General features: G+C 49.7%; 1 protein-coding gene across 2 annotated transcripts in view; it reads right to left on the reverse strand.

Moving 5' to 3' along the window:
* The window catches only part of SH3PXD2B (SH3 and PX domains 2B), a 122,735-nt gene that overhangs the window by 23,421 nt on the left and 73,332 nt on the right, over positions 1-25,982 (reverse strand). For both annotated transcript variants that reach the window (XM_047788749.1, XM_047788831.1), the window contains exons 6-8: positions 18,174-18,199; positions 8,888-9,022; positions 2,074-2,178 (exon numbers count right to left, since the gene is read on the reverse strand). In XM_047788749.1, the coding sequence (XP_047644705.1) occupies positions 2,074-2,178; positions 8,888-9,022; positions 18,174-18,199 (266 nt within the window). The remainder of the gene's footprint in view (positions 1-2,073; positions 2,179-8,887; positions 9,023-18,173; positions 18,200-25,982) is intronic.

The raw sequence follows: 25,982 nt of genomic DNA on the forward strand, positions 1-25,982 counted from the left end.
ACCAAGCACGTGCTCCCACGTAGGAGCAATTATTTCTGAGTCTATGCCAAGCCCCAGGTGTCTCAGAAGGACCCAAGTCGTCAGGATTAACCTCCCACCTGAGTGCAGAGCCACCCACTAGACAAAATGTTCTTCCCAGCAAGAGGACAAAGAAGCACGAAGAGATGCCCTCAGGGCAGGGGACGAAAACGGACAAACTTAGGAAACCGTGGTTTCTCTCCCATCTCTTAGCCGTGTGACCCCGGCCAAGGGTCTCTACCTTTCTGAGCTTGTTTTCTCATCTATAAGATGATGACAATCATCGGTCCCTCACAGACACATGCCCCGTGTGACGCCAGACGCCACCACCCTTTCATCGAAGCTGAGTCTTGCAGCTCCGTTTGTCAGCTCCGCCCCCTGTGTTCAGTGCGCCCCATAAACGCAGAGCAAAACCAAAGCCATTTTACTCCACGGTGCTGGCCACAATGAACTAAATGTAAAACCACACACGCTTTTTTTTTTTTTTTTTTGCTAACCTTTGAGCATAGACATACCTGCCCCCTTCTCCTCACCCTCTTTTCAGACAAATATATACTTTTTTTTAAAAAAAACTTTTTTTCTTTGGTCTTTTTAGGGCCGCACGCAGGGCACATGGAAGTTCCCAGGCTAGGGGTCGAATCGGAGCTGTGGCCGCCAGCCTACACCACAGCCACAGCAACGCAGGATCCAAGCCGCGTCTGTGACCTACACCACAGGTCATAGCAATGCAGGATCCTTATTAACCCACTGAGCGAGGCCAGGGATCGAACCCGCAACCTCAGGATTTCTAGTCGGGTTCATTAACCGCTGAGCCACAATGGGAACTCCTAGATAAATACATACTTAAATGGCTTTGTGCTTTTTATAGAAAGTCAACTAAAAAGCCCCAAATGGTCAACCCTAGGTAAGTTATCGCTCTATGATAATAACTGTTCCCAGTTACTTAATTGTTTTAGGTTCTATGCCAAGGGCTCTGCATGTGGGATCTCATTTAATTTAATTTAATTTATTTATTTTTTGCTATTTCTTGGGCCACTCCTGTGGCATATGGAGGTTCCCAGGCTAGGGGTCTAATCGGAGCTGTAGCCACTGGCCTACGCCAGAGCCACAGCAACGCAGGATCCGAGCCGCGTCTGCAACCTACACCACAGCTCATGGCAACGCCGGATCGTTAACCCACTGAGCAAGGGCAGGGATCGAACCCACATCCTCATGGTTCCTAGTCGGATTCGTTAACCACTGCACCACGACAGGAACTCCTCATTTAATTTTAAAAAGAAATCCCATGACGTAGATACTGTCACTTCCATTTCGAGAGGAGGAGGTGGCTGAGGCATAAAATATTAAGTTGCTGGCCCAAGACCATTGAGCCAGTAAGTGGTACCGCTTCAAATTCAGCGGTGAGGACGAATTCAGATCTGACTCCGAAACGCTCCTGTTTCTTAGCTCAGACTGAGCTGGAGACTGAAGAAGGCTTCTTGGGGGTGGAACGTTGGGTTGGGCCTTAGGATTTCTGACACGGCAGGAACCACTCTTTAGGATACCTGCAGGGAAAGTTCTCTGGGAAACGGGAGTGTGTGTGGGCGAGTGGAGAGGGTCACATCTAATCTTGACACCCAGTCAGGCCACTAAACCAACAGAGAAGGCAGAAAAAGCAGAGACTTTTACCAATGGCTTCAGGTGTCTTACAAAGGAGCCAGAAGCAACCCCGGCCCCATGGCCATTAGAATAATTCAAGGGCGGAATAGTGGGGTACTGACAGCGATCAGGCTGGGCCCCCCTGAAGTTCCATGGAGGTTTCAGGGCCCCAGTTCCAGCCAGGCTCCCCTGAGGTGGTGCCTCAAGGCCCTAAGAAAGGGCAGGCTTGCTCTGCCCCAACCCCAGGGCCTGGCTTCACCTCCACAGGCTCCAGAGCCTGAGCCAGTGAGTGGATGAGACTCAGAGGCAGCAGGTGCTAGGAAGGGAGTAGGTGAGGGGCCCCCCATAGGGGGCGCCAGTGGGCACAGTTCCCCCCGCCCCCCCCCCAGCAAGCCACAGGTCCCAGCTCCTTCCTACCTTCCTCAGGCTGGAGGGCAAACTCATCCTGCCCACCATCCTGCCCTTCGAGGCAGGTTGCGGGCACCCAGCCTTGCTCTTCAGCGGTGCTGACAAACCACCAACCTGGGAAAACGAGAGTGCAGACTGATGTTTAGTGGGGTCAGGGGTGAGGCCCGGGCGGCAGAATATGATATATTCAGCCAACGCTCAGGGTAGGACTAAGAAGTGACCATTTTATTAGTGGAACACAACTACCCATTTAGCTGATTGCTAACTGCTAGCAACAGTCGACAGGAAACCTGCTCTTGAGCCTGGAATGGGGCTCGAGAGGGGAGTCTGGGGCAGGGCGGGGAGAAAGACTGTCCTAAAGGATGAGAGGAAAGAACGCAGCCACCTTCGCTAAGGTGTGCAAGGCGCTCCTCATTTCACTTGCATGATCTTACCTTCACGTTATCATCCCCACTGCATGGATGAGGAAACGGAGGCTCGAAGAGGCAGGACTTGGGCAAGTTCACGCAGCTTATGGCGGAGCTGCGATTTGCACCCGGGTCCCTCTGATACTGACAGCGCTGGCCTGGTAACTTATCTAAGACACTGATTTTGCATCTGTTCATGCCAAAGTACAGCTGGCTGCAGAGGGAACTGCTTGAGAGGCCGCTCACGCAGACTCAGGCCCTCTTTCTTATTCGGGGGTGGGGTGGGAGGGAGTGGCCCTCCCTCTCTAGGGAAAGGGCTCTTCTGGAGCCTGAGGTGGGCAGAATAATGACTCGCATGGCAAAGCGTTAGACTTAGGGCTGCAGATGGGATTAAGGTTGCTCATCAGCTAAGCTCCAGACAGGAAGTTATCCTGGCTTATCTGAGTGGACCCTATGTAATCACAAGGGAGGCAGAAGAAGACTGTGGGGGATACATGGCTAAGGAAAAAAGGCTCAGAGAGGGGCAACGCTGCCGGCTTGGAAGATGCAGGAAGGGGCCCCGAGCCACGGGATGGGGCAGCCTCTAGACAATGGAAAAGGCAAAGCAGCAGATCCCCCATCCCCTCCTGAACCTGCAGAAGGGAACACAGCCTTGCCAGGGCCCACGTTTTGGCCCAGTGGGACCCATTTTGGGCTTTTAACTTCTAGAACCATATGATGATACATTTGTGTGGTTTTAAGACCCTAAGTTTGTGGTGATTTGTTACAGCAGCCATAGGAGATGAACACAGGGCCCGACAGGCTGTGCCCAGCAGAAATGGATAAACAGCAATGAGGTCCTGCTGTACAGCACAGGGAACCATATCCAATCACTTGCGATAGACCATGATGGAAGAAGATGAGAAAAAGAACGTGTATATATGTCTAACTGAGTCACTTGGCTATACAGCAGAAATTGACAGAACACTGTAAATCAACTATAACAACAAGTTAAAAAGTCATTAACAAGTCAACAAATAACAAATGCTGGAGAGGGTGTGGAGAAAAAGGTACGGTCCTCCGCTGTTGGTGGGAATGTGAATTGGTACGACCACCATGGAAAACAGTATGGAGGTACCTCAGGAAAGTAAAGATAGAGCTACCATATGATCCAGCAGTTGCACTGCTGGGCATATATCCAGATAAAACTTTCATTGAAAAAGACACATGCACCCATATGTTCAGAGCAGCACTATTCGTAATAGCCAACACATGGAAACAACCTAAATGTCCATCAACAGATGAATGGATTCAGAAGATGTGGTACATGGGAGTTCCCTTATGGCTCAGTGGTTAATGAACCCGACTAGGATCCATGAGGATGCGGGTTTGATCCCTGGCCTCAATCAGTGGTTAAGGATCTGGTGTTGCTGTGAGCTGTGGTGTAGGCTGATGGCTGTAGCTCCAATTAGACCCCTAGCCTGGGAACCTCCATGTGCTGCAGGTGTGGCCCTAAAAGGACAAAAGACAAAAAATAAATAAAATAAAATAAAATACGGAACAGATGATCCTATCTACAAATAACAACAAAAAAATAGAAACAGATCATAGCCAAGAAAAGCAGACTTGGGGTTCCAAGGGGGAAAGGGGAGGGAGTGGGATGGAAGGGTATTTTGAGGGCTTTTTGGATACCAACTGTTCTATTTGGAACGGACGGGCAATGGGACCCTACCGTACAGCACAGGGACATATGTGTGATTGGGTCACTCTGCTGTACAACAGAACTTGACGAAACATTGTAAATCACCTACACTTTAATAATAATAATAATTTAAAATGAAAAAAATTTAAAAAAGAAAAACAGGATCTGCTCCCCAAGATTGCAAACCTCCAGGTCCTGGAGACCCCAAAAGAGAAGAGAAGGAAGGGGCAGACTCTGAGCAAGCCTCCTGGTCTTGCTGGGAGGCCTTGGCTTTTGAGCTCCCTGAAGAGGAGGCCAACTTCTGCTTTACCCAACTGGCTGCTCCTTTTTTTTTTTTTTTTTGGTCTTTTTGCCTTTTCTTGAGCCACTCCCGTGGCATATGGAGGTTCCCAGGCTAGGGGTCCCATCGGAGCTGTAACCACCAGCCTACACCAGAGCCACAGCAACGTGGCTACTCCTTTTAAAATACATGTTTTGGTGGAGTTCCCTGGTGGCTTCATAGGTTAAGGATCTGGCCTTGTTACTGCTGTGGCTCAGGTTTCATCCCTGGCCTGAGAACTTCCACACGCCGCTGGCGTGGCCAAAAAAGTAAAAGACATGTTTTGGTGGCTGGGAACTGTGTGTGTGTGAATGAGTGGACTGAAAAATTTGTGGAAAATCAGAATTCGGAAAATATGGCGTAGAATTCCTGCTGTGGCACAGTGGGTTAAGAATCTGGCTGCAGCGACGCAGGTCACGGTGGATGTGCAGGTTCGATCCCCAGCCTAGCGCAGTGGGTTAAGGATTTGGCATTGCCGCAGCTGAGGCATAATTCCATATGCCTTGAGTGTGGCCATTTAAAGGAAAAAAAACCTTGGGAAAAAATACATCGTAAGCATCCTAAGGACTCGTCTTTGTAGGTACCTGAAACTGTATCAACAGCAATGACCGTGGAGACACATCAGACTGTCTCAGTGCCTCACACCTACGACCGATGGGCCAGGTCCTCAGAGCAGCCTGTGAGATGCGTTCCATCACTGCTCCATTTTATAGATGGGGAAGCCAAGCTCAGAGAGGGGCAGTGACTTGACCAAGGCCACAAAGACAGTGGCAGAGCCGGCATTCGGACCCAGGCCGCCTGGCTTCACGGTCTCAGCTCTTTACTATGGGTACTAATGCCTGCATTGCTGGAGGGAAAATAAATTGGTACGGCCACAGTTTGGAAGCAGGTAACTTGGCAGTATCTTAAAGTTGAAAGTACCTGTAGCCTACGGTGCGGCAGGCCCACTGCTGGTGTCCAACCTAAAGAAACACTCACCCACGTGTCCAAAGAGGTACTGTTCTTACTTGAGGAAAACATGGCTGATTCCGGTCAAAGAGAACGCAGATGTTAAAAGATTAAGAAGAGCTAAATGTTGACTTAAAAAGTCATGCTGCAGATAAAAATGTATAGCATGACAAAAAAAAAAAAAAGGAGTTGCCGTCGTGGCGCAGCCGAAATGAATCTGACCAGCATCCATGAAGACGCAGGTTCGATCCCTGGCCTTGCTCAGTGGGTTAAGGATCTGGCGTTGCCATGATCTGTGGTGTAGGTCGAAGGCATGGCTCAGATCTGGCGTTGCTGTGGCTCTGGCGTAGGCCGGCAGCTACAACTCTGATTTGACCCCTAGCCTGGGAACCTCCATGTGCCATGGGGGCCACCCTAAAAAAAGACCAAAAAAAAATGTATAGCATGATAGACCACTGGGGTTTAAAAAAACTACAATATGATACATATAAGCATGAAACACGATGTGTATGTATGATTATGTGTGTACACACGTGCATACATATATGCACACACACATATGTACACACTGTGTACGTACATATAAATCTCTGTACACACATATCTATACAGACACTTAAACAGCTGTGTGTGTTACAACTGTCAAGAAGCATTCACTCCAAACCGATCGAAGGGCGATCTGGGTTTGGAACGCAGGCTAAGGATGAAAGTAGATTTTAACTTTATCATTAAAGTTGTAAGAATGTGTTCAGATATTACCTGGGTAAGTAAAATGTCATCAAAAATAAATGTTGCCTGTTCCCTATTCTAGAAATGTCTTGGCTACTGGGGCCACTTGTGGTGTTATCTAGTATTATCTGCAGAATACACACGAACACACGCACACATTCACACTCACAAATACCCATGCACGCCTAATTTCTTTACTTGATAATATGAACACAAAAGACGGAATAGGAAAAATTATATATAAATGTTGCCAGTGCGTTGGCCCGTTGAAGATGCTAGCATCTGCGCTTTTTTCCCTGCTGCTTCTGGACACACCAGACTTGTCCCCACACCCATCCTGGCTTCTCCCAAGCAACTGTGCTTTTCCTGGTGTCACTCGAGCACGCAGGGGCGGGAGGGGTGAGGGGGTGTGGGTGGGGAGTGGGGGAGCCCTTCTTAGTCCCCACAGAGCATCCCAGCCACACCCACAATCCGCCTGTCCTCATTTCTAGGAAACAGAACGTCACACGGCCTGAGGGCCAGCTGGAATCGGTCTGGAATTCCAGCTGGGTAACCTGTCACGAGATCTTGGGGGAGTGACCGAGTCACTTGGAGTCTCGGTGTTTTCAGCTGTGAAGCAGGATGACAAGGGCTACATTGCGTAATCAAGGGGGGGGGGTTTGGTTGGCTAATGCTGATCTCATGACTACTGGGAACATGATTCAGAGTTGCTGGAAACAGTCTTTCCCCAGTTTGCTGGACCTTAACCAGCCATGGGGGTATCACAGAGATTGGCCCACTAATATTACTAGCTAGGGTCACATTTTAGCCACAACAAAGTCAGTGGGTTTGTGCCACTTTTTCCCGGAGTGGGTCTGCTCATCCCCTGTTCCTTGCTCTGTCTTCGGTGGTGCCAATGCCCTATTTTGGCTCAAGAGGCAAAAGGGAAGAAAACTCACACTTTTGAGCATTCACTGTGGGCCAAGCACAGGCTCAGGCCCGCTCTGGGTATTGCCTCCTTTAATCCTTGAGGCACCAGCCTTGATGAAGCAACCTGGATGCCTGTGAGATGTGGCGTTCAGATGGAACCAGGCTAAGTGTCACAAACATGTCACATTCTGTCCCGGCCAGTGGACAGGCAGACCTCGATTTATTGCACATCACAGATAATGTGTTTTTTTACAAATTGGAGGTTTGTGGCAGCGCTGCATCGAGTAAGTCTATCGGTGCCATTTTCCCTACAGCCTCTGCTCACTTTGTGTCTCTGTCACACGTTGTCCCAATATTCCAAATCTTTTCATTATTTTTCTATCTGTTACAGTGATTTTTTTTTTTTTTCCTTTTTAGGACTGCGCCTGTAGTATATGGAAGTTCCTGGGCTAGGGGTTGAATTGGAGCTGCAGCTGAGGCCTACGCCAGAGCCACGGCAACACCAGATCCTTAACCCACTGAGCGAAGCCAGGATGGAACCCACATCCTCATGGATACTAGCTGGGTTCTTAACCCATTGAGCCACTACAGGAAACTTCTGTTATGGGGATTTTTGATGTTACTATTACAAAGAGATTATTACTTGCTGAAGGCTGCTAGCATTCTTCAGCAATAAAGTTTGTGGGGTTTTTTGTTGGTTTTTTTTTTTTGGTCTTTTTAGAGCCGCACCCATGGCATATGGAGGTTCCTAGGCTAGGGGTCTAACTGGAGTTGCAGCTGCTGGCCTATGCCACAGCAATGTGGAATCCAAGCTGCGTCTGCGACCTACACCACAGCTCACGGCAACGCTGGATCCTTAACCCTGAGCAAGGCCAGAGATTGAACCTGCAACCTCATGGTTCCTAGTTGGATTCGTTTCCGCTGCACCACGACAGGAACGCCGGTATTTTTTTAATTAAGGTATGTACATGGTTTTTTTTAGACATGAGGGTATTGCACACTTGAAAGCCTACAGCAGAGTGTACATATAACTTTTGTTTCCACTGGGAAACCAAAAAGTGGGTGTGACTTTCTTTACTGCAGTGGTCTGGAACCCAACCCGCCATGTCTCTGAGGTCTGCCTGTTTGTGCCAGTGGTCCCTGAGACAGCTAGTGGGCTGGGACAGTAGGTCCATCCCACCAGAACCCCCAGCGGACAGGGCCTTCATGAAGATTTCCACGGCAGGGGAGTTCCCGTCGTGGCGCAGTGGTTAACGAATCCGACTAGGAACCATGAGGTTGCGGGTTCGATCCCTGCCCTTGCTCAGTGGGTTAACGATCTGGCGTTGCCGTGAGCTGTGGTGTAGGTTGCAGACGCAGCTCGGATCCTGTGTTGCTGTGGCCCTGGAGTAGGCCGGCGTTTACAGCTCCGATTTGACCCCTAGCCTGGGAACCTCCATATGCTGCAAGTGAGGCCCTAAAAAGACAAAAAGACAAAAAAAAAAAAAGATTTCCATGGCAGCCAAAGGCCCATCCACACGGCAAACTTGCAGTGGAGGGCTGGGCTCCGTGCCTCCAGGTGCAGGTGCTTTGAAACAGGAAGGAATGTTCATAAAACATGAACCCCAGAATGCGTTGGGAACATCTGACCCAACAGGATGCTGCTGAGCCGTGACCAAGTGGGGCCCTCGAGCACTGTGATCAAACAGAGCCAGCTCTCTAGCGGGCCTTCAGCTGGAGCCATGGAAACGGACCCGCCTGGGCTGGCTGCTGCAGTTTCTGCATTCCCAAGGGTTTCCTGTCCCAGGCTTGGTGACAGTGGAGGGTGGAGGGAGGGGTCCAGGGCCCTACCTGACTCGTTCTTCTCAATGATGTCTACCACCTGCCCCACGCTGAGGCTGATCTCCGAGCTCTCCTGCTTCTGGTAGTCCGCCACCACCACATACTGCTCCAGGACCATGGGGTCCACCGAAGTCAGGTCGCCCCCTGGGGATACAAAACGCTACCAGATGTCACATCTGGCCACCACTCATGAGGGAAGGCGCAGGAGCTGGGGGTGGGGGTGGGGGCAGGAGGAGGACATTTCAAATAGAGCAAGAAGCCGTGGCCACCTCAACCATTTATCCTTTCACTCATTTGTTCACTCAGTTACCAAATCTGACCAAGTGCCGGTCCTGTGCAGACACTGTGGGTTCAGAGCTGATGAGGATGTGGTACTTGCCCTGAAGAAGCCGACAGCCCAGCGGGGAAGTTCATTCATCTCTCCATCCATTCATCCATTGGCCATTATTCACCCATCATCACCCCACCAACTAAACGTCCATTCATCATCCATCCAGCCACACACCCATCCATCTATCTATCCATCAATCGCCCATCATCACGCATCTATTCATTCACAAAGTCACCAGCGATGTTCCAAACATTCTCTTAGATGCTGGAGGTACTAAAGTGCATGAAACAGACACGACTCCCAGCCTCAAGTAACTCAGTCTGGGGGGGGGAGACAGACCCATGAGCAAATATATATGATCACTAAGTATACAGGAGACTATTAGTTTTCGATCGATGCTTTGCTGGAAACCACCAGGATGCCAGCCAAAGGGTGAGGAGGAAACAAGCTCCCCCTGCAAAGGAGGTGACATAAAGCAGAGGCCTCTGAGACAAGGAGGCTTCGGGAGAATGGGCACACAGACCCGCAGGCAGACTGTGGGATGGGGAAGGACCCTGAGCCTTCTAGGAACTGGGAGGAGGTGGCTCATGTCCAGGAGTGAGGAGAGAGCAGTCCTGTGTGAGGTCACACTGGCAGACAAGGGTCGGAGCAGGCAGGGCTCTCTGAGCCACGGCAAGACGTTTGGATTGTTTTTAAACCCTGAAAGGCTTTAAGCCACTAAAAGGCTTTAAAAGCGAAATGACAAGTAAAGAGGTACATCTTTAAAAAGAGAAATCTGGCTGCCATGTGGAAATTGGATTAGAGCCTGGCAAGAAAAAGAAAAAGAAAAAAAAAAAAAGCTCACCAGATGGAGGTGATGGCATGTGCAGACAAGAGAGGATGGTGGCTTTGGATCAGGGCAGGGACAGCAGAGCTGAGGTGCTCCCTGAGAGGCCATTTCCACAGGACGCAGTGCTGTATGGCCCTGGTTAAGCACTGAGACACATCTGCTAAATGAATGAAAAGCTATCACAGCACACGGGGGATGCAAAGGAACACCTGAGTTCAAGACACTCCAAAGAGAAGGGTCAGCACTTTTTAAAACAAAAGCAGGCTGAGGAGTTCCCGTTGTGGTGCGGTGGAAATGAATCCGACTAGGAACCATGAGGTTGCAGGTTCGATCCCTGGCCTCACTCAGTGGGTTAAGGATCTGGCGTTGCCGTGGACTGTGGTGTAGGTCACAGACGTGGCTCGGATCTGGTGTTGCTGTGACTGTGGTGTAGGCTGGCAGCTGTGGCTCTGATTAGACCCCTAGCCTGGGAACCTCCATATGCTGCGGGTGCGGTCCTAAAAAGACAAAAAGCCTGGGGGGAAAAAAAAGGCAGGCGAATGTGGCGGGAGGGCAAGCTGGCATGTGTGGCCACCAGGCCCTCATTTTCAGAAAGCCTGGATTCCAAGCACTCCCTTCTGTTGTTTCCATAAACCAATGAAATATCCATCTATGCATCTTTGCGCCCAAATACACCCACAGTGAGCCAATCTTGTGCATCTCTTCCCGACTCTGTTGGGTGGTGTCCTATTGAAAATGGCCATGGTGGGAGTATTGACACCATGGAAATTGGCAAATGCTACAAAGCAGGGCTTTCCATCAGAGAGCTGGTTGTGAGTTTTTACCAGCACACCACTGCACTCCGGCCTCTGACATCCAGAAGCAGCACAAAAACCCTTTGTTAGGAAGGGTTCTGTGCTCTGAATTTCTGATGTGGAAAATCAGAGCAGGGCACTGTCGCCAGGTGAAGGGTCACTGCTTCTTGGCTCTGTGACCATGTTCCGGCCATTGACCCTTCCAGGTTGAGGTTAATGGAAGGAAGTGAGAGGGCCCCGGGGTGCCACTTGCACCCTGGGTGGAGAAAGCATGAGAACAGAGAGAGAGAGAGGAGAAAAAGAGGCAGAAGATATGAGACGAAGGTTCAGAAGACGACGGGGAGGGAAGCAGCCCCGGTCAATGCCTGTCACAGGCTACACACTGTACACAAACTATCTCGACACAACTGGCCTGGAGGGTAAGTGCTACCATCCTCACTTTATAGACAAGAAAACAGAGCTCAGGGAGATCCTGCTGTGGCACAATGGGATTGGTGGTGTCTCTGCGGCTCTGGGATGCAGGTTCAATCCCTGGCCTGGCATAGTGGGTTAAGGATCCGGCGTTGCCGCAGTTGCAATGCAGGTCGCAACTGTGGCTCGGTCTGATCCCTGGCCGGGGAGCTCCACGTCTTGAGGCAGCCAAAACAGAAAATAAAGGGAACAGGGACCCAGAGATATCAAGTGACCTACCTTGGATCCCATAGCTGGCTGGTGACAAAGCCAGATTTGAACCAGGTCCACCTGGTGGCAATGGGTGAGGAAAAAAAGATGGAAGGCAAGCAGGCTGGTCGGAGGTCTGCTTGCTCTCCTCCCCTGTGAGCCCCTATCACCACCCCTAAGTCTCATTTCTTTGCAGCTCTCAGGGTTATCTTCACTCCTGCTGGCCCTCTCTTCCGCTGTCACCTTCCACCCAGGTCAGGCAGCAGGGCCAACCTCCTCCCAGCCTCAAGCAGGACAGTCCACCCAAGGCAGCCTGGCCACTGCCCCCTCCCAGTGAGTAATCTCTTGACTGTGTCCTTAACCCCCTGGCACTGCTCCTGTGAGGTACCATCATATGAATGGGTGAAGGCAGACCTTGGCTTGGCGGAGGCTCTTGGCTACCTGTCCTGGTCATTGTGAGCTGGGGACACATTCCCCTGTGAATGCAAAAGTAGAGACCAGGGTTTACCCCAGAATACAGCCTCCCCCAGACGTCAAAGCCTCAGGAATGCATCTGCCCTTCTGTTTTAACCTCACGTGGGCTTCATCCAGGTAACTGTGCTTCCCTGGGCCTCACCTGGAGAAAGAGGAGAGAAGCACCACTTCACAGTCAGGCTGGAAGGGCCGGGAGGTGCCCGTACTCCCACATGGGGGTTCTCTGCTGCCCCCTGGCGGCAGCCGTCAGGACGACCCCTCGCAGAGCCACTGGTCTGACATGGGAGGACCTTCCTGCTAGCACTGCATCACTTCGCCCACATTCTCACTAAGCCACATCCTCTGCACCAGCATCTGAGAGCGCCTCCTTGGGGCCAGAGGTGTGGAGGTGGGGCCCTCGTGATTGGTCTCCATCCTGCCGCTCCTTCATACTGCAGCCAGAGTGCGCCTTCAGAATTGCTACTCTGATCACGCCATTCTCTGCTCAGCATGTGCTATGGCTCCCCAGTGCTCTCAGGTTCTCCAGGACCTGGACTTTGCCTGTCTTACTGGTTTCATTTTTGGCCACCTCATCCCTGGCTCACTTCTAAAACTGCAAAGCATGTAGGTTCCTTTGCATAGCTGTTTTCTCTGTCTGGGCTGTCTCCCCCTTTCCTCTCCATTCAAAAGAGAACCACCTATCCTTAACCTCCTAACTGGCTCCTGCTGCCAGCCTTGACCCCGATAATCTCAACACAGCAGCTAGAAGAAAACTTTTGTTTATTTTTTTATTTTCTAGGGCCGCACCCGCGGCATATGGAGGTTCCCAGGCTAGGGGTCTAACTGGAGCTGTAGCTGCTGGCCTACGCCACAGTCACAGCCATGCCAGATCATAGGCCATGTCTGCGAATTTCATCACAGCTCATGGCAATGCTGGATCCTTAACCCACTGAGCGAGGCCAGGGATCAAACCCACAACTTCATGGTTCCTAGTCGGATTCGTTTCAGCTGCGCCAAGACAGGAACTCCAGAAGAAGCCTTTTAAAAGATGGCTCACACTCTTCAAAGTTAAGGTCCTGCAAAGGCTTCTGCCTCACTCAGGAAAAGCCCCAGTGGCCTATAGGCCTAATCTGTCTCTGATCATTACTTCTCCATTCTCTCCAAGGTAGCACAGACCACTGCTTCTCCCCATTCTCTCTTCCCCTTATAGAAACAGAACTGATTTCTAGCTAGGCCACTTGGAATAACACTCCTTTATGGATGGGAATGGTCACGTGACTAAGTTTTAGCCAGTAGTGTAAGTGGAAGTGTTCTATGTAGCTACTCGGTAAGAATCCTTGTAGGAGGGGCTTACCCTATTTCACCCTTTACTTGTTCCTGCTGGCTGAAAGGTGAAAGTGATGGCTGGTGCCGCAGCAGCCATCTTGGACCCTAAGATGACCTTGAGAAATGTTGGACATGTGTGCCAAAGCCACGCGATAGGAGTCTGGGTCACTCCTACCATCAAACACTGTATTACTTCTGGGCCATCTATGGAGTTTGAACCAAGAAGAAACAAAATTAAATTTCTTAAACCACAATTATTTTTAGTTACTATGCTCTGGTCTCCTTGCTATTGTTTGATAGTGTGAAGCATGTTCCCACCTGAGGGCGCTGTGCATTTGCTGTTCCTTTGCCATGGCCAGTCTCCTTGAGATACCTGCAGAGCTTCCTTCCTCCCTTCCTTCACTTCTCGTTCAAGCGGCATCTTATCAGAGACCTTCCCTGACCACCTGCACTGCCTCACTCTTACTTCCTGCCATAGTGCTTTTCCTTTTAAAAGCCATCACAGAGTCTATATACTTACTTGTGTCCTTGTTGTCTATTTTTTTTTTTTTTTTGCTATTTCTTTGGGCTGCTTCTGCGGCATATGGAGGTTCCCAGGCTAGGGGTCGAATCGGAGCTGTAGCCGCCGGCCTACGCCAGAGCCACAGCAACGCGCGATCCAAGCCGCGTCTGCAACCTACACCACAGCTCACGGCAACGCCGGATCGTTAACCCACTGAGCAAGGCCAGGGACCGAACCTGCAACCTCATGGTTCCTAGTCGGATTCGTTAACCACTGCGCCACGACGGAACTCCCTTGTTGTCTATTTTTTCACTCTAGAATATAAGCCCCATGAGGGCAAGGACTCAAGTCTCTTGTTTACTGCTGTACTCACACTGCTTAAAGGCTCACAGGACCACGGTCTGCTTTTGGGCAAGGGGAGCTAAGAATGTGTTTTACATTTTTAAAGATTTGTAAAGAATCAGAAGGAGAATGAGTGGAAGAGGAAACCATTTTTTTTTTTTTTTAATCAGTGACAGAGATTGCATGTGGTTCACAAAGCCTGAAACATTTACTATCTGGCCCTTCAGAGAAAAAAAATACTTGCCGGCTCCTGGCCTAGAGCATGAATGGCATTTACAAAGGCTCAATAAATATTTGAATGAAAGAATGAATATTTTAAAACAGCTTTAAAAGACTTCCTACCTCTGGGAGACATTCAAATGCCTTCTCTCACAATACCTATAACATTTTATTTTGTTGACACACCCGTCTTTTCTGCAGACTGAGGATACCTCCCGCATGGTGTGTGCCTCTGCATTTCCTGGGGCTCTGCCGGGCACACAGTAGGTGCTTAATAAAAGACTGAATGAATAACCATGTTTGTCTTATTCACCCAGCACAGTCGCTCAGTGGACATTGGTGGAGGGAATGAACACAAGATGAATGAAGACATCTAGGAAATGTCCCTGCCCCACACGGCTGCAGGCCTCCTCCTGCGAACACACAGCACTGAGTTACCAGCAGGTGCCTGTCCATCTCACAGGCAACCCAAGACCACTCCTTGCCTGTAAGTAGGATTAGAGACCTCAGTTAACTCAGGGGCCAGTTAAATCAGGTTACTTCATCCAAAAAAGTTCAATTGTTGCCACCTCACTTTAACAACTGATGGTGGCCCACATACAACTTTCAGGACTCTGATCAATGGACCCATCTACTCACTTCTGTACCAAGTCTCCTAACCGCTGCCAACTGAGTTGGGATTAACTATGAGCAGTAACAGGATCAGGAAACTGTGGGACTCACTGCGAACAGGACATGCAGCCAGGTCACGAGGAAGGCAGGGAGCGGGGTGAGGACTCTGGGCTGGCATGAGCAGACCAGGCGCTGGCACAGGGTGCAGAGCTGGCCCTTGCTCCCAAACTCGTTCAGAGGCCAGGTCTGAGCTTCACATCTCCTCCCTGTTCTTCTCGGACAGTGTGTTTCCTGCCATTGAGTGCTTCAGAAGAGGGTGTGTGGAGGTGCATCTCAGCATGTTCTTCCAGGGCAAGCTGCCTTCATTTCGCCCAGAGCACTCAACTTGCCAGAAGGCCATACGTGGGATCGACCAAGTCCCAAGCTCGGCTACAGGCCATTTCGGTGTTAGCGGAAGGCCCCTACTGGTGGACTGTGATATTGCAACCAAGCTCTATGATGCACAGTAACGGCAGTATCTAGAAGGTAACTAAGTTCCAGGAGCTACAAGTGTGAAACCAAAGTATTTCTAGATAAGAAATGTCACTCCTGTGGTCCAGCAGGGGATAAGAGGAAGGAAAAGGTCAAGAGAAAAGGAGGAGCTCTGACAATGGAAGGGTGATTTTATCATTAACGAAGTGCCATCGGAGTTCCCGTCATGGTGCAGCAGAAACGAATCCGACTAGGAACCATGAGGTTGGGAGTTCGATCCCTGGGCTCGCTCAGCGGGTTAAGGATCTGGCATTGCCGTGAGCTATGGTGTAGGTCACAGATGCGGCTCGGATTTGGTGTTGCTGTGGCTGTGGTGTAGGCTGGCAGCTGTAGCTCTGATTAGATCCCTAGCTTGGGAACCTCCACGTGTTCCCCCCCCCCCCCCGCCCAAAAAAGGAAGTGCTATAAAATATCTTCAAAAGGTAAAGTGCCTCATCTACCAGAGAGGTTTTCTATTTGGATATTTTTTTTTCCTTCATGATGGCAGTTCTTGACTTTTTTTTAAAATGACAAGAAACGGTAAAGTAGGTCTTTTTTCTAGAAATTCAATATACTGCCAGTCTTGTTGAACGAGCCAATAAACAAGAGAGTATGTCAAGAAGTAAACGGTGGAAAAATCAGAAAGAAAAGAGGCTCCTTAAATAATCACATGATCTGTTAAATTTTGGTGGGAGGATTTTTTTTTTTTTTTTTTCTCTGCAGGATGAGCAGAATTTGAGACCATGTCAGCCAAAGTCTGCAGGAGCCAGCCGGCCATGACAGGGAAATTCTGGAGCGAGATAAGCTTTCTTCAACGCAGAATTCTGGCACAGACGTCTCAGGCTTAGGATGTGAAACTTAAAGCCCTTCTGAATGTAATCAAAGAGGCCTGTTCCAACAGAAACGCACGTTCAAAGGTCAGAGAAAAGAGTAAGGTTCCTTCCAGCAGGAGTTCTTAGTCTGAACGAAAAAAAGATGCTATTTTCTAGCCTGTTGAATGAACTATAAATACATCCACCCGTCCCCCGTCATTGCAGGTGACCGATGTGACCGTGGTCACCACAAATGAGACCTTCTTCTCTCTTTTCCGGACCAGTCCCCTCATCAAGCCTGTTCTGACGGAACGCTTTTATTTTCACAAACCAGAGCTCTCTTCCCTCTCTCCCTCCAGGAAAGTCTCTGCATATTCAAAGCCAGAAACTCTGGGACCAGCCCGAGACTGTCTGCCTCCCTTCTTCTCTCTGCTCTTTTCTAAGAAACGTATCATTACCCTCGGGGCTCAAGGGCTATTTGTAGCTTTAGCAGGATGTCAGGGCTCCGGACAGTACCTATTAAAGCCAGAGAGGAGAGCTATGAACAGGCCGGCCAGGGAGAGGCCAGAGATCATTCCAGACACCTTCCCTTGAGGCAAAGAGATCCCGTGGGTCTCTGCGCTTCCTTGCAAGGATGGCCTTGGAGCCTGGAAAGCGGACCACAGGCCTCAGACCCAAGGGACAGTACAGGGACCAGAGCGGTTGAATTTGGAACTGCTTCTGATGCTGGACAGGAACATCCGTGTGCCTTGAATTATCAGCAGTAGGAGCATAACACGGCACACACAGCTATCTCTCAGAGCACGCCAGGCACTGTTCTAGGTGCTTCATACATAACGTAAACCCTTCAGGGTCAGTTACCATCCTCACCCCCATTTTACAGATAAGGAAACTGAGGCCCAGGACAGGAGGCACCCTTTTTCACTTGGGGGAATCTCTGCCTAGCTTCCTCTCCCCACATTCTTATCAACCCCCTCAAACTTCCCAGAGTCTTAGAATAAATGAAAGCATTTAGAATTCTGGAAAGCTCTGAAGACCACGTTGGCTCCAGATGGGGTATGGGCGGGGGCCTCTGCAGATGTGCAGGCTGTTCTTGGCAGCAGGAGGACAAAGTCAGGAGGCTGTGAATCGAAGTTTACCAACCCCCCGGCCCGTGAGAACCCAAATCATTCCTCTGTGTGCACTCGAATTCCTGCCTTTTTTTTTTTTCCCACGATCACTCTCGACAGGGACCGCAAAGGTCTTAGGAAGGCAGAGAACTGAAAGTGAGAGCGGAAGTGATGTGACAGTTGCCTGCAAGAGCAGGTGTCACTGCCCAGAATGGCGGCTGACCCAGGGGAGCACGGAGCGGGCTCCAATCCATCCACCCCCCGCAGCTCCCACACTGTCCCCTCAGTCCTGCACGCCCTTTGCCATGTGGAAAGCTCCTGTTTGCTATTCAAGACCCAGGGTCCCGTCGTTTAGACCCCTTCCTGACACCCAAGAAGAATGCTCTTGGCTCTGAGCGACCACATTCCTCTGTCTAAAGCAGAACAAAGGTATGTAACATCCCACGGCCGGGTTCGGGAGCTGTCTGTCTCTCCTATGCTACCAAGGCAGTCTCAGGGAAAGACGCCAGGTCTCAACGATTTTGTAATTTTTTGGTATAGAATGCAACCACCTCCAATCCTTTTTTGGGGGAACAGGGGTACCAATCAGTCAATCCATTCATCCACCCATCCTCCCGGCCATCCATTCATCCACCGATCCATCCACCCACCTGTCTGTCCCTCCATCCATCATCTATCCAACCATCCATCCATCTATATCACTGTAACCCCAGTAGAGGGTTGGGGTCTGGGACATCACGCAGTAGGGGGTATGCTGAACATTGAAGGAACAGGAGAAAACAGAAAACATTCTTACCAGACTTCTTTTTCCCAACATGCTCCCTGTATAGGAAAGAATGGGGGTGGGAAAGAATCGAGAGTCATGAATCAGTTTCTTTTGTGTATTGACATGAGTTATTCTGTTAGGAAATTGAGATTTTTCCCTCCCACATGTCCAGTGAATTAATAAAATCCAAGCCAGCCCCAGGGACCCAGACTCTAAAAGGAAAAAAGTCCCCTCAATTTTCTCCCTTTGCCCGATAAGTGCTCTGGTACCCTGGGCACCAGCATCTCCTCTATTTGTAGAGTAGGGAGTCTGGGGAGGAGCTGATGGGCAGAGGGAGGTGGGTATGCAGTCAAAAGACAGGAGTGAGGTCTCCATGTGGCCCTGAGCCTGACACCCCCCCATCAGGCTTGGTGGATGCCTGGCCCCACTTCTTAGCGGTGCCCTGAGCTGTACAATTGGAGCAGAAAGCTCTCGGTGCTGAGTGGAATACTTGAAAACTGGGCGGACATCTGAGTAGCGGTGAACACAGCACAGCTCCCCCACGGTGGCACAGAGACCATGACTACAGGCTAGAATTCATACAGAACAATAAATAAGCAGTCACTCCCTTACACTTGTCAACCACGTCAGTTTTTACACACAACTGCATTACAAACACAATATTACCATTCAGGGTTTATGGTGTACTTTTAGGTAAACAATCCCAGTAGTAAAAAGCCTTCCAGTGTTAGAAAGAGTATAGGGAGGAGTTTCCTGGTGGTGCAGTGGGTTAAGGATCTAGTGTTGTCACTGCTATGGCTCGGGTGACAACTGTGGCACAGGTTTGATCCTGGCCTGGGAACCTCCTCATGCTGTGCGCACAACCAAAAAACAAAAACGAAAAAACAAACCTATTATCCTGTGCCAGTACCCTGCTAGGTACTTTTAGTTCATGCACTTAATACTCATGACCCCAGGAAACAAAAATTCTTTTTCTCTTTTTTTTTGCTTTTGCTTTTTAGGGCCGTACTCACAGGACATGGTTACCAGGTTGGGGTTCGAATTGGAGCTATATCTGCAGGCCTATGCACAGCTACAGCAATGTGGGATCCAAGCTATGTCTGCGACCTACACCACAACTCATGGCAGCGCCAGATCCTTAACCCACTGAGTGAGGCCAGGGATCGAACCTGCATCCTCATGGATCCTAGTTGGGTTCGTTAACTGCTGAGCCATGAAGGGAACTCCTGGAAACAAGGATTATTTTTTTCTTTTTTCTTTTTGTCTTTTTGAGGGCCGCTCTTGCGGCATATGGAGGTTCCTGGGCTAGGGGTCTAATTGGAGTTTCCACTGTGCCAGAACGGGGTCCCCAAACAAGGATTCTTTTAATGTTCATTTTACAGATGAAGAATATGAGGCACAGAGAGGTTTATTAAGTTGCCCAAGGTCATGCAGCTTGCAAGCAGCATAGTCAGAATCTAAACCTAGGTTAATCTAATTTTAAAAAAACTGAGCTATAACTCACATCCTTTTAAAGTACAGAATTAACTGTTTTAGTGTATTCACAAAGTTGTGTAAGTATCACCACGATTTAAATTCCAGAAAAATTTGGAATTCTCCTTGTGGCGCAGCTGAAACGAATCCGACTAGGAACCATGAGGTTGCAGGTTCGATCCCTGGCCTAGCTCAGTGGGTTAAGGATCCGGCGTTGCCGTGAGCTGTGGTGTAGGTTGAAGACTGGCTCGGATCTCGCATTGCTGTGGCTCTGGTGTAGGCTGGCAGCTATAGCTCTGACTGGACTGCTAGCCTGGGAACCTCCATATGCTGCAGGTGTGGCCCTAAAAAAAAAAAATAAGTTCATTACTCCAAAAAGAAACCCTGTACCCATTAGCAGTTACTTTCCATGTCCACGCCTCCTGCCCCTTGACAACTAGAAATATGCTTGCTATCTCTCTTAAATCTATTTTGGACATCTACTATGAATAGAATCATACAATAGGTGGCTTCTTGTGACTGGTTTCTTTCATGGGGCATAATGGTTTTAAGGGTTATCCCCGTTGTAGCGCGCGTCAGCATCTCATTGCATTTTGTGGCTGAATACTATCCCACTGTGTGGATAAACCACTATCTCTTCACCAGCCGATGGGCGTTTGGGTTTTTCTACTTTCTGCCTATTACAGGTAATGCTTTTATGAATTTTGTGCACGAGTGTTTGTGTGGACATTTATTTTTATTTCCATTATAGGAATGGAATCGCTAGGTAACACAGTAACTTTATACGGAACTTCCGAGGCATTGCCAGGCTGTCTGCCACAGCAGCTACACCACTGCACGCCCCACCAGCCGTCGGGAGGTTCCAACTTCTCCACATTCTCAGGCACACTTGCTGCTATCCGTCTTCTCGTCTTTTCCATTCTAGCCACGCTAGTGTGTGAAGTGGTACCTCCCTCTGCTTGGGACTCGCATTTCCTGATGGCTAAGGATGCCGAGCATCTTTCTGTGCACTGATTGGGCATTTGCTCATCTTCTCTGGAGAAACGTCTATTTCATATCTAATTTGAAAGTCTGGGTTTTTAACCACCAGGTAATACTGCTTTTGGTGTCATCGCGAGGTTGGGGAGGGGCTCAGCTAAGCCCTGGCCCAGGGCTGGACCTGGCTGGTCAGCAGTGATGTCCTCCAAGCAGGCATTACCCAGTGAGGCGCCGTGTCACTGCCCCTGCTCAGGAGAGGGCCAGGGTGACCGTGGAAATCCTTGCTCACATTTCCTGGCATTCACCGTGGACAGTGGTCCTGGTCAGAGGGCTGTACCTGGACTGACCCACTGAATCCTCAGGACAACCTTTGAGGGTCACTCTATTTTGCAGATGAAGACACTGAGGCTCAGAGAGAGCAGGCACCTCTCCCACAACTGGGACCCAGGAAGCCAAGCTGGAGGCCGCTCTCTTGACCCACCCGGACGGTCCTCCCAGCTCCGAGACATACCAGCAATGATCTCTTAAGTCTGCTTCCGTGTAAAGGGCTCTCTCCTCCTGCCACCATCCAGGTCTGTGACCTGAGCCATGGTCGGGGACACCTGAAATCTTGGCTCCTTCACTGCCATGTATCCTTACTAGTTGCCTCACTGTCCCGGCCGAAGGGTGGTGGGGGGGCAGTGAAGGGCAGCGGTGGTGTGGGGGGGAGGCGGCTCTTGGGTTCAAGCAGCAGCTTGTGTGGGCTCAAGCAGGCACATTATTTTCTCTCTGTGGCATGCTCGGGGTAGTCCCAAGTTTTCCCAGGCATGGCAGCAGAAAGCTTCCTCTAAGAGCACCATCTGGAAGCCATCCTTTCTTTCCCTAGAAACTTCTGGGCAAGACTCCCAATTTCCATCTCAATCCCTAACTCATTACCCACTAAACAACAACCAAGGGCCAACTGAGATTGCCTGCCGGGGCCCCAGAGCCACCCCGGGGCCCTCAGCAACCTGCCCCCTTCCTTCCTTCCTTCCTTCCTTCCTTCCTTCCTTCCTTCCTTCCTTCCTTCCTTCCTTCCTTCCTTCCTTTCCCTTCAAAGCCTGGCTTAGGGACAGCAAAGCATCCTGCCATGTGCCTGACACTATCACTGCCCTTTAGGAGCAGGATGTTGCTTAACTAAGATGTGAGCAAGCTTAGCCACGCCCACTTTACTGATGCGGAAACAGAGACGTCAAGTCACTTGTCTAAGGTCACACAGGGGGGAATGGACAAAGAGACTGGAAACTTCCCTTTCTAGGAAGACTCTTGGAACCAGATGCAGATACTCCAGCAGGATGCTGGTAAGCTTAGCTCAGTTACTTTGTGCTTTTCTGGGTACAGTCTAGGCCGTAGTTTGTATTTTTAGTAGATGTTCTGTGTGTGTGTGTGTGTGTGTGTGTGTGTGCGCGTGCATGTGGGCACGTATGCATATATGAACTTTCCCACCAGTACAGAAGCCTCCTGAGGGCAGGTGCTATTTTTCTCTTCTATTACTCCCAAAAATAATAAGGGAGGTGATCATTAAACACTATAGGTTGTGGGCTTTTGTTTTTGTTTTTTGGGCTTTTTGGCTGCACCTGCGGCATGCGGAAATTCCTGAGCCAGGGAACCATAGCAGTGACAATGCCAGATCCTTAACCCACTAGGCCACTGGGGAACTTCTTGTTTTTGTTTTTTAAATAAATGGAGCCATAAGATTTCTTCTAGCTGGTCAAAAGGTTCTAAATGTAGGGAAAAAACCTTAAGATTCTCACCACATGCCACATATTGAAATGAAGTCCAATTGATTTAATAAGTAAATTTTTTTTTTTTTTTTAGGATGGCACCCGTGGCATATGGAGGTTCCCAGGCTAGGGGTTGAATTGGAGCTGCAGCTGCCGACCTACACCACAGCCACAGCAACGTGGGATCCAAGCTGTGTCTTTGACCTACACCACAGCTCACGGCAACGCTGGATCCTCAATCCACTGAACGAGGCCAGGGATTGAACCCATGTCCTCATGGATGCTAGTGAAGCTCATTACTGCTGAGCCATGATGGGAACTCTGAGTAAATCTTCAAAGAAAATCCAAACCATAAATCAAACATTTAAAAAACCCTAAGGGAACTATCTTGTGTCGGAACGAGGACTGCCTTTCTAGCCTGAAAGTGAATCAAAGAAGTCAGTTGAAAAATGGTCACCAGATTTGACTTATGTCAAATACAAAACTTATGTACCTCATAAAATCCAGAAATGAAACATAAACGCACCATAAAAGGGACAAATATTTACCACAAATATGGCAAAAGCGAATTCCTTACTATTTAAATAGCCTATACAAATCCATAGTAAAACCAGTAAAACCAACAGCAAAAACAAGCAAAGAGATTTTCCCCTTCCAACTCTTGAGTCAAGAGCTGGAGGCAACGGCTTCCACTTGACTCTTTTCTAGCTCAAGAAATGCCCACCAGCCCTCAAAGCCCCTGAAGGCAGGAACTGGGCTGGTTTTTCTGGGCTTTCTGTGTGGGTGGCAGTTGCAGGAAATGGCTGGGAATGAATGTGTTTGAGTGAGTTGACCCTGTGTGTGCTGACTTTTGCCCAGGGACGTGGGGGAAGGGAGAGCCATCTAGAAGGCCTGCAAGGAAAGCCTCTGGTCTTCCTGTGTCAGAAGGAGCATCTCCACGTGGTACCCAGTGACCCATGACAATCAAATAGACCAACGAGCTTCTCTCTTACGGCCTCATAAGAGATTGTAGAACCCAAACACCTTGGCCTGGTAGCTGAGGTATGAAGACGGTGTGCCTACGATGGCTAAGCACTTCACACACGTCATAGATCCAAGCCTCGCCACGACTGTGGGTCCTTTATCCACGAATTCCACCAACCTCGGACTGAAGATGCCTCAAAAAAAAAAAAAAAATTCCACAAAATTCCAAAAAGCAAAACTTAAATTTGCTGTGTCCCTGGCAACTATTTGCAGAGCATGTATATTGTACTAAGTATTATAAATAATCTAGAGATAATTTAAAGTATATGGGAAGATGGGCACAGGTTACAAGCAAACATTATGCCATTTTATGTAAGGGAATTGAGCATCCGGGGATTTTGGTGTTGGGGGGGCGGGGTCTTGGAACCAATCCCCCTGCTGAGAATGAGGGATGACTATACTGCTATTCCCATTTAAGAAGTCAGGAAATGGACGCTCCTTAAAAGTTTAAGAACAAAACTCTAACTCCAGGAAACGTGGGAAAGGTCTAAGCTGTAACGATGACATAATACCTGGTGGTGGGGGGAGGGCAGCACATCACGATTTCAGCCCCAAACTCCAGAAAACTAGCTGCTGGTCATGTCCTAATTTGCCCACCACTATTTCATTTCAGTCTCCCAATAACCCACAGTGTGGGTGGGGCAGCTGACTCGGTCTTATTTACAGCTGACATAAGGGAGGCCGAAAGGGAGGGGAGGGGATGGCTCTGCCCAGGCAGACCAGCTGGCTGCCTGGCCAGCAGGCTGTAAACTCCCTGTGGGCACAGACTGCATCTGCCACATCATCTCTGTGGCCCCCATGCCCAGCCCTTGGCAAGCCCTCGATCCCCACTTCCTGAACGGATGACCAATGCTGGCACTCCTGACGGGGAACAGTGCTGGGTCCAGAACCCCCAGTTCCGTGTCCTTCCTTCCTTCTCTTTCCTGTTCTGTTCTTTTCTTTTTCTTTCTTTCTTTCTTTCTTTCTTTCTTTCTTTCTTTCTTTCTTTCTTTCTTTCTTTCTTTCTTTCTTTCTTTCTTTCTTTCTTTCTTTCTTCTTCTTTCCTTCCTCCCTCCCTCCCCATCCCCTCCCTCCCCTCCCTCCCTCCCTCCTCTCTTTCTCTCTCTCTTTCTTTCTCTTTCTTTTGGCTTTTTAGGGCCACACCTGAGGCACATGGAAGTTCCCAGGCTAGGGATTGAATCGGAGCTGCAGCCATCAGCCTATGCCACAGCCACAGCAACGTGGGATCCAAGCAGCATCTGCAACCTACACCATAGCTCACAGCAATGACAGATCCTTAACTCAATGAGCGAGGCCAGGGATCGAACCAGCATCCTCATGGATACTAGTCATGTTTACTACTGCTGAGCCATGATGGGAACTCCCTCTGTGTTTCTTCGACAAGCACAAGCTTTGACAAGCACAAGCCGGCAAGGGGGGAAGGTCCTACAGTGGCCACCAGAGACCATGACAAAGCTACGGCGCAGCCTCCCCAACACTCTGGCTCCCTAGAGGGCTGGCTCCACCCCACTTTCCCAGAGCATCCTTCCTGCACCAAGGTGCCCAGACGCTTCAAGCACAGCTGCCCTGGCCTGGCTCTCTCCCATTCCTGTCAGTAAGCTGGGCTGAGGCCTGCTCGGAAGCTGGGGATCCACTCACTCGCCCTCATCAGGCAGGAGGCCAAAGACATCCAACCACTCACATTCGGGAGGGGCGCCTGGGCGGCAGTTCTTAACCTCAAGTCCATGAATGGGATTTGGCACAAGTGAGGGCCTCCTAGAACTGGGGCATTTTTCTCGGGAAAAGGAAGAAAACTTGTATTGGATTCTCCCATGACCCCTTCAAAGTTAAGATCTCTGGGATGCTGAGATGAGGCAGAAGGAAAATCTAGGCGTCTCTAAACCTGCGGCCCAAGGAACCCACACCCAGGTCGGGGCTGGAGTTCTTTCTTCTGTGGCCACCAAGTCAGGTTTGCGGAGCACTCGCCAAGTGATTCTCCCCACAACTTGGCAGTGGGTTCCCAAGCAAGGCTGCAGGGGAGGTGTCATCGGACCCAACCCCCAAGAGAGGGGACAGGCGCAAGGATGAGAAGTCGAGCGCCCAGAACCACTCGGCTTGAAAGGTACCAAGCCACCATCCCTGAGAAGGTCTATCACCTGGATACCTGGAATAAAAGCAGCTAAGCTTGGGTGTCCAGAGAGGAAAAATACCATGAGCCGCCTTTCTGAGCATCTGGCAAGTTCCTGGAATTTCTACTCGTGGCAGCCATTCCACGGTCACTGTAATCATAGGCACATGGTCATTCCCATTTCACAAGGAGGGAAACTGAGTCCTAATGCTAAAAAGCCTACGTGTGGTAGAAGCGGAATTTGAAGCTGGATGTACCCGACTGCAAACCCAGATTCCTTTAACCCTGGTGATGCCTCGTGTGGGAGGCACACACACAGAGCCAGCACCGAGCTTCTGTAAGACTCAGGCAGGAGTTTCTGTCCTGGCTCAGTGGTCAATGAATCCGACAAGCATCCATGAGGACGCAGGTTTGATCCCTAGCCTTGCTCAGTGGGTTACGGATCTGGTGTTGCCATGAGCTGTGGTGTAGGTTTCAGACATGGCTTGGATCCTAAGTTGCTATGGCTGTGGTGTA

This window comes from Phacochoerus africanus, chromosome 1 (genome assembly GCF_016906955.1).
Source record: "Phacochoerus africanus isolate WHEZ1 chromosome 1, ROS_Pafr_v1, whole genome shotgun sequence".
In the NCBI taxonomy this organism is placed as follows: Eukaryota; Metazoa; Chordata; class Mammalia; order Artiodactyla; family Suidae; genus Phacochoerus; species Phacochoerus africanus.